Source organism: Rana temporaria, chromosome 6, assembly GCF_905171775.1.
Source record: "Rana temporaria chromosome 6, aRanTem1.1, whole genome shotgun sequence".
NCBI classification, from domain to species: domain Eukaryota; kingdom Metazoa; phylum Chordata; class Amphibia; order Anura; family Ranidae; genus Rana; species Rana temporaria.
The window spans coordinates 77,252,499-77,265,805 of record NC_053494.1 but is presented as its reverse complement, the minus strand read 5'-3'; the positions used below and the strand labels follow the sequence as shown (position 1 = coordinate 77,265,805).

At 42.4% G+C, this 13,307-nt stretch overlaps 1 protein-coding gene across 13 annotated transcripts in view; it reads right to left on the bottom strand.

Annotated features, from left to right (window-relative positions):
• CLEC16A (C-type lectin domain containing 16A) overlaps window positions 1-13,307 on the bottom strand; it is a 1,403,906-nt gene that overhangs the window by 1,138,074 nt on the left and 252,525 nt on the right. For all 13 annotated transcript variants that reach the window (XM_040358542.1, XM_040358539.1, XM_040358533.1 and 10 more), the window contains one exon: window positions 2,963-3,068. In XM_040358542.1, the coding sequence (XP_040214476.1) occupies window positions 2,963-3,068 (106 nt within the window). The remainder of the gene's footprint in view (window positions 1-2,962; window positions 3,069-13,307) is intronic.

Here is a 13,307-nt window from a genome sequence, read left to right as displayed (position 1 = left end):
AGGGAGTTGTGCCCCTGGGTAGAGAGGAGGGAGCAGAGAGGACACAAGTCTGATCTCCTCCCCTCCTGGTTGTTGACCTGGAAAGCGACGGGTTTGACATCACTTCCAGGTCTGCCCATCAGTGTCCCTGGCTCACATGGCCAGGAAAGAATTTATTGAAATGCAATCTGCATTGCATTACATTAAGTGGAGCACACGGGAGACATCCAGGGTGTTTTAGACCCTGGGTGTCTCATTAAAGAGAACCGGTCACCAAAAAAAAAAAAAAAAATCACAGCATAGGGAACCTTGTCCCCTATGTGATAGAAAAATGTATGAAAACTATATGTATGTACAATCAAACGCAAACGTAAGGGGTGCCTACGTATGAAAACGCTGATTGCGATACACAGATTACATATCTCTGTGAAAGCCAGAGAAATATTTCTAGCACAAGACCTCCTCGGTAACGCTAAACTGTGTCGCCTATGGAAAATATAAAGAACTGAAGTTTGACTCCACGGGCACACGCAAATTTAAAGGGTCACTAAAGGAAAAAAAAATGTTTTGCTGAAATGACTGTTTACAGGGTATAGAGACATAAAAGTTAACGGATTCCTTTTAAAAATGATTACAAATAGATAAAAATCAATCATATAATGTGCCTCTAGTTTCACTTTCGTTTTTAAACTGGTTTCATGTTTCTGTGAAGTAGAGAGAGACACAGAACAAAAACAAACAAATCCAGGGCAGTGTTTTGTTTTTAAAATGAATCTGATTGGTTCTGAGGAGTTTTAGAGACACAGCTTGGACCACAGTGAAAAGCTGCCATGAGATTTTTCATAAGGAGCCAGACAAGCAGGAAGTGTGGAGATCAGAGCAGAATTACAGCAACTTCAACTTCAAAGCAAAAACGAACAATGAGGACATGAAACCAGGACTGCAGTAAGGTAAAGGAAGCTATTTAGCTTAAAAAATATTTTCCTTTAGTGATCCTTTAAGGTTTGACGTGTTGGGTATCTATATTTACTCTGTGCAACCTTGCCTTTTAAATTTTAACCCAAAAATTGGGTAATTTATTATGTTTGTGTGCCTTAACATTAAAGTGGATGTAAACACAATTGATGAAATTTGAGCTGGGCACATATCTGCAGTGTTATCTTATCTCTCTTCAATGCACTATGGTTGGTAGCGGTCTCCTGCTTCATTGTTCTGTTATCAGCCTGATAACTTCTGACAAATTCTCCATCAACTGAGATAAAACCAGCCTGAGTTTTGTGTTGGGAAGGATGCTATACATAGATTAGCAGAGTGCAAACTAACAGTATCTAAAAGTCTCTATGATGAGAGGGGGTGTGCGCCTTTCCTCCAAATCAGCTGTCTTGGCTGTATGCCCACGAATTACTGATGTGCTGAACAGGTAGAGAAAATCTAACACGATCCGAACTTTCTAAAGAATATACAAAGCTGAAGACAGCTAATATACATGTTAAACTTATGTAGGGAGATTTGTTTCATCACTGTGTATCATCTGAGGCTGTTCACTTTACTGGGTATACGTTAGGGTTTATCACGCGAACTACCACAATTTAGTTTTCTAGGGTGTCTGGTTTCAGAAAATATATAATGCTTTGGGGTTTTTATGTAATCTTCAGACCTAAAATAATTTTTTTACACGTGTGCAAAAACAGCTCTGGCAGCAAAAGGTTAAATGTAAAAAGACCAAAGCTGAGAAAACATCTAGGTTTTTTGAAGTGTAATTCAACATCACATTTAGATGATTTAGAAAGAGCCTGGCCAATATGAAATATTTCTAGCCACAGCAAATATGCATCTGTGCATTATGCCAAAAGCCTCCTTTTCTATTAATAACAAGCAAAGACCCCTATGGTAGACCATTGACTTTAATAAGAAATATTGAAAGAACAGGATATGGGATTTTGGCAATCAATAAAGCGATCCACCACCATGCATGACAAACCAAATATACATATGAAAACACCAAAGTACAAACATTAACAATCAGATAACAAAATTTATGTCAACTGATATAATAATTAACCCATTATAGTAATAAATGTTTTCTCCCAAAAGCATGGGAGATGCTGCTGGCACAATGTGTCCAAGGCAATCCATAGGAACCGTCTGAAGTGGACCAAAAGTGTGCCACTATCCAAGATGGTATACATGAAAGGAGAGAGGGCCAGAGGGGTCAAAAATATAGGGAAAACGGATATAATGTAAATGTATGGGGGTGTGATGAAAAAAAAATATGCATATTTATGTGTATTGTTCCTTTTTTCCTTACATCTAAAGCTGGATTTCTTTTGAAAAAATATTTAAAGTATCCCTTTGTGTCCAGTCCTGATGAAGCCTTAACGGCGAAACTGTTGAACAAAAATGGATGCTACTTTCAACTGTATACAATCCATCACTGTTACATGTTGGGTATTGGATGTATGCCTGTAACAGTCAATGAATAGTATTTATCAGTTTTTTAATTGCTGTTATTGATGAAATATTTTTGATCATTTATGTTGTATTGACTATTATCTCTAGCACCTTTAAAATCCCATATCCTGTTCTTTCAATATTTTCTAATAATAGGGATGTTGGTGCTATAACATATTTGTCCACTGGTATACTGATGACTGCCCACTATTCTTGACTACTTTAATAAGGAATATGTAGATCTTTGACTTATTTTCACGTTATAGCTTTCAATTAATCTGAATACAATTTAGACCCAGTTTACTTATGTACTAACTAGGCTTTAGCCTTTCTGAAAAGCAAGAAAATGGTATATCCCAGAGCTGGTAGACCAAAGAATTGCTGCACTCAGATCCCTGGCAAAACAGTTTTTAATGCTGGTAGCTTAATACGGGTAACCCATTTTGGGGGCAATGCAGCTCTACCCTTGTAAAAACAACTAAAGTTGAGCTGAAAGTTGAAATCTTAAATTAAAGGTCACCAATGTTCTTACCTTTATAAATATTCAAAGTGATATTACGAACTGCAACCCTAACCATGTGTTCCGGATGATTAAAAAACTTGATCGCCTCTGTGTACAGTGCAAAATCATTGGTGTGCTGGGAAAAACAAAAAGGTAAACAAAGTTAGAATGTGTTAAAGCAAAAATAAAATGAATTCCATAAAGGCACCATTATGAACGTATGCAGGACAAATCTTATTTACACCAAAATATAGGTGGCTTAAAGTGACACTAAACAATATACTCATTTTCCAAAGCATACACATCCACTAAAGGAGTTGTAAAGGCAGAAGGTTTTTATCTTAAAGCGTTTGTACAAAAAAATGTTGTTTAACTGGTTAACGCCCGCCGCATGTACATGTACGTCCACAGAATGGCACGTACAGGCATATTCGTTTATAGCCGCCCCATTGCAATCGCTCCATGGAGCTGAAGAACGGGGAGAGCCGTATGTAAACACGGCTTCCCCGTGCTTCACTGTGGCGGCTGCATCGATCGAGTGATCCCTTTTATAGGGAGACTCGATCGATGACGTCAGTCCTACAGCCACACCCCCCATCAGTTGTAAACACACACTAGGTGAACCCCAACTCCTACAGTGCCCCCTGTGGTTAACTCCCAAACTGCAACTGTCATTTTCACAATAAACAATGCAATTTAAATGCATTTTTTGCTGTGAAAATGACAATGGTCCCAAAAATGTGTCAAAATTGTCCGAAGTGTCCGCCATAATGTCCCAGTCACGAAAAAAATCGCTGATCGCCGCCATTAGTAGTAAAAAAAAAATAATTAATAAAAATGCAATAAAACTATCCCCTATTTTGTAAACGCTATAAATTTTGCGCAAACCAATCGATAAACGCTTATTGCGTTTTTTTTTTACCAAAAATAGGTAGAAGAATACGTATCGGCCTAAACTGAGGAAAAAAAATGTTTTATATATGTTTTTGGGGGATATTTATTATAGCAAAAAGTAAAAAATATTTTATTTTTTTCAAAATTTTCGCTCTATTTTTGTTTATAGCGCAAAAAATAAAAACCGCAGAGGTGATCAAATACCACCAAAAGAAAGCTCTATTTGTGGGGGGAAAAAAGGATGCCAATTTTGTTTGGGAGCAACGTCGCACGACCGCGCAATTGTCTGTTAAAGCGACGCAGTGCCGAATCGCAAAACCTGGCCTGGGCATTTAGCAACAAAATGGTCCGGGGCTTAAGTGGTTAAAACAAACATGTTATACATACCTTCACTGTGCAGTTCGTTTTGCACAGAGTGGCCCAGATCCACGTCTTCTGGGGTCCTTCGGCGGCTGTCTCGATCCTCCCCGCAATTAGTAACCACAGTCATGCGAGAGCTTGCATGGTGGTCACCAATTGCGGGTGCGCTCCTGTAATGCGGCTATGGCCGCTCACTGTATCACTCGGCCCCGCGGCGCACTGCGTCACTGGATGTGATTAACAGCAGTGCCAGTCAATGGCTGCGCTGCTCTCAATCCCACCCGCTCGAGCCAATCGGCGGCCAGGCTGAGTGGCGAAGAGGATATCGGGACCACGCAGGACTTTCGAGGGGGTCAGGTAAGTATAACGGGGGCTCGGGGGCGGCGTTATGCGATGTTTTTTCACCTTAATGCATAGATTGCATTAAGGTGACATTTTTTTTTCATTTACAACTCCTTTAACTGCTTGCCGACCAGCCAATGTATAACAGTTATACGGCGGCAGGTCGGCTCTGCTGGGCGAGATCACGTAGCTATACGTTATCTTGCTGAGCAGCCAATATAGGGGCGTGCTCGCCCCCGCTCACCCCTGGCGCTGCCGCGCGTGCCCGTCGGTTGTGATCACTGCCGGGCACCTGTGATCGCTTGTTACAGAGCGAGAACCGGGAGCTGTGTGTGTAAACACACAGCTCCCGGTCCTGTCAGGGGGAGAAATGCCTGATTGTCTGTTCATACAATGTATGAACAGCGATCAGTCATTTCCCCTAGTCAGTCCACCCCCCCCCCTTCAGTTAGAACACACCCAGGGAACATACTTAACCCCTTCCTCGACCCCTAGTGTTAACCCATTCCCTGCCAGTGGCATTTTTATAGTAATCAATGCATTTTTATAGCACCGATCGCTATAAAAATGCCAATGGTCCCAAAAATGTGTCAAAAGTGTCCGCCATAATGTCACAGTACTGATAAAAAAAAAAAATCGCCACCATTACTAGTAAAAAAAAATATTAATAAAAATGCCATACAAATATCCCCTATTTTGTAAACGCTATAACTTTTGCGCAAACCAAATAAACACTTATTGCATTTTTTTTACGAAAAATATGTAGACGAATACGCTTCGGCCAAAAAAAAAATTTATGTATTTTTGGGGGATATTTATTATAGAAAAAAGTAAAAAATATTCATTTTTTTTCAAAATTGGCGCTCCATTTTTGTTTATAGCGCAAAAATTAAAAACTGCAGAGGTGATCAAATACCACCAAAATAAAGCTCTATTTGTGGGAAATATAGGATGGCAATTTTTTTTGGGAGCCACGTTGCACGACCGCGCAATTGTCAGTTAAAGCGACGCAGTGCCGAATCGCAAAAAGTGGCCTGGTCTCTGACCAGCAATATGGTCCGGGCTGAAGTGGTTGAGGCCTTCTATGCATTAAAATAAAAAACCTTCTGTGTGTAGCAGCTCCCTCAGCACCCCCTAATTACCTACCAGAGCTCCTTCTCTCTCCCCAACGATGTCCACCAATCCAGGACACTTCTGATTGGCTGAGACAGAGCAGCGGCGCTATTTGCACCCGCGGCCGTCAAAGTCAGTCAGTCAATCAGGTGAGAGGGGGGCAGGGCCAGGTCAGGGCTCCGTGTCTGAATAGATGCAAGGAGGTCTGACTCTGCATGAGTGCCCCCTGTAGCAAGATCCAGGCTGCTCTGTGCAAAAACAACTGCACAGAGGTGGTAAGTATAACATGTTTGTTTAAAAAAAAAAAACCTTTACAAAATCACTTTGAATAGTTTGTTTTGGGCCAAGCTATTTCCTACACTAACAGGTGCTGGGAGAGCAGTGTATACGCTGTATGTAGTCTCAATACAGTATACAGATGTGTTCCGGCAGTGGGATGCAAACATCTCATTCCATACCTGGAAGGAAATTGAGCGATGCTCAGCCACTCATAAGTGCTTTGTATTCTCTGAATTAATAAAAAGCTTCCTCTGATTAGCTGAGGCAAAGATATCATCTGACCGCCTCTCTGCCTCATTTAGAGAATATGAATGACTGCTCAGACGGACTTAATTTTGTTCCAGTTTACAAAACACACTTGCTGGTAAACAGATGTTTAGGGGCAGTTGGGCATTTTTTTCAACTGCTCCTGAACTCTCCTCTGTTATCTTATCAGTACATGTACACAGAGTCGTTAACAGTAGTTTCTAAGCAGTCGAGTTTAGAGGCATTTTTTTTGAGGCAAAACAAAAGCTAAATTTGACACCTAAACGCGGCAAAACAAACGTTTTAAACGTGTGTTACTATCTGTCAAGTTAAATTGTTCAGGAGAGGTTGTAAAAATGTCCTGTGCACATGAAGCCTGAAGCCTTGGTTCCTACTGTATTTTTCTGTCTCTTTATAACATCCTTTGTGAACACCCATACCTTTCATTTTCACCCTCATTTACATTTATTTGGAGCAAGCAGTTCATGTTAGTTGTGGTGATGAGCACTGCACTATGCACACTATATACCCCATAGTCCCTAATCCATCTCAGGGGTGAGCAAGAGAGGGAGGCCAAGTGCCTACATACAGTGCAAAACATTAAGAAGCAACGTTGCCGTTTAAAACCTGGGTCACCTGCTGGTGGCATTGTGTTACCCAGGTCGGAACGTTTGCAGTTTTAGTGTCCACCAATGGATGTCTTCCAGCAGCCAGCAGTTTTGCGTAATCAGTCTATACCCAACGCTGGTTGCTGGGAGGATAGGGAGTCTTTTCTTCACTAGTACAGTTTTGCTTTGCTGTATCAGATGCTGCTTGTTATTCATCCCACTCTGCATTCTGTACCCTGCTGCCTTATATCTGCTCCCCTTGTTCCTGATCCCAATCCTGGTTCCCCTGTGACCGGTGTTCCTCATATTGTATACAGTGCCTTGCGAAAGTATTCGGCCCCCTTGAACTTTGCAACCTTTTGCCACATTTCAGGCTTCAAAACATAAAGATATAAAACTGTAATTTGTTTTTGAGGAATCAACAAGTGGAACACAATCATGAAGTGGAACGAAATTTATTGGATATTTCAAACTTTTTTAACAAATAAAAAACTGAAAAATTGGGCAAAATTATTCAGCCCCTTTACTTTAAGTGCAGCAAACTCTCTCCAGTTCAGTGATGATCTCTGAATGATCCAATGTTGACCTAAATGACTAATGATGATAAATAGAATCCACCTGTGTGTAATCAAGTCTCCGTATAAATGCACCTGCACTGTGATAGTCTCAGAGGTCCGTTTAAAGCGCAGAGAGCATCATGAAGAACAAGGAACACACCAGGCAGGTCCGAGATACTGTTGTGGAGAAGTTTAAAGCCGGATTTGGATACAAAAAGATTTCCCAAGCTTTGAACATCCCAAGGAGCACTGTGCAAGCGACAGGGAAGATGGTTAAAATTGATGGGAAGATGGATGGAGCCAAATACAGGACCATTCTGGAAGAAAACCCGATGGAGTTTGCAAAAGACCTGAGACTGGGATGGAGATTTGTCTTCCAACAAGACAATAATCTAAAACATAAAGCAAAATCTACAATGGAATGGTTAACAAATAAACATATCCAGGTGTTAGAATGGCCAAGTCAAAGTCCAGACCTGAATCCAATCAAGAATCTGTGGAAAGAACTGAAAACTGCTGTTCACAAACGCTCTCCATCCAACCTCACTGAGCTCGAGCGGTTTTGCAAGGAGGAATGGGCAAAAATTTCAGTCTCTCGATGTGCAAAACTGAGAGAGACATACCCCAAGCGACTTACAGCTGTAATCGCAGCAAAAGGTGGCGCTACAAAGTATTAACTTAAGGGGGCTGAATAATTTTGCACGCCCAATTTTTCGGTTTTTTATTTGTTAAAGAAGTTTGAAATATCCAATAAATTTCGTTCCACTTCATGATTGTGTCCCACTTGTTGTTGATTCTTAAAAAAAAAAAAGTTTTAGATCTTCATGTTTGAAGCCTGAAATGTGGCAAAAGGTTGCAAAGTTCAAGGGAGCCGAATACTTTCACAAGGCACTGTATATAGTGTGTGTTGGAAGGCAACATGGTCCGATGTCATATTTCTGGATTTTCTACATATCTGGTTCCTATTCCCCAAAGATCAGCCAGGCTGCCATGGTTTTAAAGAATGAAGATATTCTCACTCTCTGTAGGACTGCCATTTGGCTCCCAAGTTGGGATGTACTCAATTAACCACTTAACGACCGCCGCCTGTACTTATACGTCGGCAAAATGGCACGGACAGGCAGAACGACGTGCCCGCGCGTCGCTGCCTAGACGTGGCTCGGGGGTCCGATCGGGACCCCCCTGGTACAAACGGCGGTCGTTAAGTATGGGGGAGCGATCCGGGATGAGGGGGCGGCTATTCGTTTCTAGCGGCCCCCCTCGCGATCGCTCCCAGCGAATCCACTTCCTCCTCTGCCCGCCCTGCCTGTGTAAGTGTAAACACAGGCAGGGAGGAAGTAATGTCATCTCTCCTCTGGCGGTCTTTTTCTTCCGGATCCAGAGGAGGGAGTCTGTTCCACATTTTCACAGTAAGAGCTGTGAAAATGTGGAACAGACTCCCTCCAGACGTGGTTCTGGCCAGCTCAGTAGATTGCTTTAAGAAAGGCCTGGATTCTTTCCTAAATGTACAGAATATAACTGAGTACTAACATTTATAGGTAAAGTTGATCCAGGGTAAATCCGATTGCCTTTCGGGGGATCAGAAAGGAATTTTTTTCCCCTGCTGTAGCAAATTGGATCATGCTCTGCTGGGGTTTTTGGCCTTCCTCTGGATCAACTGTGTGTATGGAGTTGGGTGTATGGGATTGTATTGTGTTTTTTATTTTGTTTGTTTATTTTTTTTTATTTTTTTGTGGTTGAACTGGATGGACTTGTGTCTTTTTTCAACCTGACTAACTATGAGAGAAGACATCAGTACAGTGAGTTGCACCAACACCACACTGACACAGTACACATCGGCACATATTTAACCCACTGGTTGGCCCCTAGTTAACCCTTTCACCAGTGATCACCGTATAAGTGTTACGGTTGACGCTGGTTAGTTAGTTTGCGGTTTATAGCATCAGGGCACCCGCCGTATATAACCCAATAAAGGTTTAACCCCCTGATCGCCCGGCGGGTGATATCAATTAAATTTTAGCGCCAGTCAGGGTCTGCGTCGCCCCAGGCGTTAGGTTAGTGCCAGTAACGCTTACACCCACTCGCAAAGCATACACCCCCCCTTAGTGGTATAGTATCTGAACAGATCAATATCTGATCTGATCTATACTAGCGTACCCAGCAGTTTAGGGTATTCAAAAACGCATTGTTAGCGGGATCAGCCCAGATACCCGCTAGCACCTGCGTTTAGCTGCCCAGCCCAGCCCAACCCACCCAAGTGCAGTATCGATCGATCACTGTCACTTACAAAACACAACACACATAACTGCAGCGTTCGCAGAGACAGGCCTGATCCCTGCGATCGCTAACAGTTATTTTGGAAGCGTTTTCTACGTTTCCTTTTCTACAGATCAGGTGCTTTACCTGTGAATCCTTACTATTGTACCACTAAATTTAGAGCCCAAAATGGCAAAGCGAATGTACAATAGTAAGCAGGCCTACGAGTTCATGAGCATGACAGATAGTGAAGAGGAGGAGGTCACGCATCTGTCAGAATCTGGCTCAGAATACGAACCCGTTTACGACAGCGGCTCCATGCCAGATAGCTCTCACTACGAAGTTGTGGTCCCTGCTAATGCCAGGCGTACCCAATCCCATTCTGATGTTGTTGAGCAGCAAGAACCGCAGGACCCTTGTATGGAGCAGAGAAGTACTAGCGACGCTATTCCTTCTGGTGAACTGGCAAGCACCAGCGGCCTAGTACACCCTGGTCATTCATCCAGCACTGCAGTATCACGTGGTGATGTAGCGAGTCCCATAAGTGCAGTTCAAGCTGGCGAGGTGGCAAGCACAAGTAGTGTCCCGCTGCCACCAAGAAGAAGACAAAGACAGGCCCGTCGTGCCCATAGTGCCCTTCCTGCAGACTTCGCCTATCCTGATTGGGTCCCCAACACTTCTGCAGCACCCGTACTTCCCCCATTCACTGGCCAACCCGGTATTCAGGTGGATACAGTTGATTTTACGTCACTCGATTTTTATTCGCTGTATTTCACGGAAGATCTCTATGGATCTATTGTGGACCAGAGTAATTTATATGCTGGTACTTACATCTCCGCTAATCCCCAGTCTCTCCTTACCAAAGAATGGACACCACTTACGGTTTCCGAATTTAAAATCTTTTTGGGCCTTACCCTCAACATGGGCATACACAAATTTCCGAATTTGCGGATGTATTGGTCCATACATCCAATTCACAATATGCCCATATTCTCTGCTCACATGGCCATGAATCGATACGAGGCGATCCTGCGGTTCCTGCATTTCAGCGACAATGCACTTTGTCGTCCGCGTGGAGACCCTGAATTGGACCGGCTCTACAAAATTTGGCCCCTCATAAACCATTTCAACAAACGTTATGCAGCCTTGTTTAATCCCCAGCAAGTTGTATGCGTTGATGAGTCCCTCATTAAATTTTCTGGCCGCTTGTCTTTCAAACAGTTGCTTCCCAGCAAGCGTGGCAGATACGGGGTCAAGCTCTATAAGCTCTGTGACAGGGCAACAGGCTACACATGGAGCTTTAGGGTTAATGAGGGCAAAGATAGTCAGGTAGAGCCGGAAGGATGCCCAGATTACATGGGGAGCGCTGGCAAGATTGTGTGGGACTTGGTGTCACCCTTATTCGGAAAGGGGTACCACTTGTATGTGGACAATTATTACAGCAGCGTGCCACTTTTTAGTCACTTGTTTGATCATCAGATTGGAGAATGTGGCACCGTGCGACCTAATCGCCGGGGCTTTCCCCAGAGGCTTGTAGATTCTCATCTTAGGCTGGGGGCGAGAGCCTGCTGCAAGTGTAATAATTTGCTCGCTGTGAAGTGGCGGGACAATAAGAATGTTTTCATTCTTACCACCCTTCACGCAGACACGACAGTACAAATTCGTATGGCGACTGGTGTTGTGGAGAAACCCTTCTGTGTCCACGAATATAACCAAAATATGGGAGGGGTGGACCTCAACGACCAGTTGATGGCGCCGTATCATTTTGCCCGTAAGGCGAGACGCTGGTACAAAAAGTGTCTCTATATTTATTTCAATTGACTTTACTGAATGCTTATGTCTTATACAAAGCTTCAGGACGGAATGGATCCTTCCTTGAATTCCAGGAGGATATCATCACAGAACTCCTGTATCCAGGCGGTTCTACACCTCACCATCCCCTACCAAATGCAGTAAGCCGACTGCATGAGAGGCATTTTTCATATGCCCTCGAGAGTACCCCTACCCAACGAACCCCCCAAAGAAGATGTTGTGTCTGTAGCAAGCGAGGATTTAGGCGTGACACCCGTTATTTTTGTCCCCAATGTCCTGCCGATCCTGGTCTTTGACTTGGTGAATGTTTTGTTTCTATTTGTTTTCATTTAAACATTTTAAAACATATACACAATTCACATTATATTACATTTACATTAAACATATACAAAAGTTCACGTTTAAGTACACTCAGCATTACTTAAATATACATGACAACATTAATAACAACGCTATCGATATGGGTCTATCCTACACCTTTTTTTTTTCTCCTTTCTCCTGCCCCCCCCCCCAGCTCCCTCCCCAAAAAAAAAAAAAAAAGGAAGGGAGGGGGGGACCACTCACATCTCCCATCTTGTTGAATACTGCGTGTATATTCATCCCCCGCTTCCCCTCGTGATCCCTATCAAAGTATCTTTATGTGATTTAACTTTATATTTATTCCCTGTGGCTAAATCTATTTATATATATATATTTTTTTTTATTAGGGGGGGGAAACTAATTAACAATTTTCCCCTTCAAATCCACTCGTGGAAAAAAAAAACACCAAGCCCCCTTCCCTACTCCTATTAAGTGTAAAATCAGTATTTAATTCTTTATTAAGTCCCTGTGAAGAAAAAAAAACAAACATCTCCCTGGGGGGGGGGTTTGGAGCTCACTGCATCTAAATTTTACTAAGCTCACAGCCGTACCTACGTCCTGTCACCCCTGCTCATATAATCTAGATAGAGCTGGGATTGTTTAAAGTCCACCCATCCTCTGCAAATCCCTACTTCTCTCTGGTTAGGTTCCCAGTACTGGTCTTCCTCAATATTTCTTGTTTTTTCTACTTCCCTTAGCCATTCCTGTATTGACGGGGCCTGCTTTTCCTTCCATCTTTTCGGGATCAATATTTTTGTTATATTTAATAAAATTGGGATAATTGAGGTTTTATATTTTTTCCTGGGTATAGCTGTTACATGAAACTGTCCTGCCGATCCTGGTCTTTGTGTTGGTGAATCTTTTGAACGCTTCCACACACGAGTGAAGTATTAGCGTAGGGTAAAACATTTCACAGGCTAGGCACACTTACACAGGGTCTCCCAAGATGGCATCGCATTTTGAGAGACCCAAACCTGGAACCGAAAAGTTGAACAGTTACAGTTACAAAAAAAGTGTTAAAAAAAAAGTAAAAAATAAAAAACAAAAAATATATAAAATAAAAAAACAAAAATAGTTGTCGTTTTATTGTTCTCTCCCTCTCTATTCTCTCTCTATTATGTTCTTTTTTATTGTATTCTATGCTGCAAAGTTTTATTGTTATGTTTTTTCATGCTTGCTTTTCAGGTATGTAATTTACTTTACCGTTTTCAGGTACGCCATTCAGCTGTTGCGCGGACTTATTTATCTTGACAGCAACAGCGTTTGGTCCCACGATATATAAAGCCTTGACTCCAGTGCTGTAGGAGGTGATTTCACCGCCACAGTTAAAAAAAGAGCATATATGCCGAAACATGGGGGCATTAGGGGCGGAGGAGCGATTTTGCTCCTAATGCCGCGTATATACGGTCGACATTCCTACGGGGGCTTGCCCGTGGAAAAATCTGACCATGTGTACGGGGCATAACTTTTTTGCGGGAGGATGCCCCCATGCTTCGGCATATATATATTTTAGGCACAGGTTGCGTTAAAAAATGTTTTATTTTTTAC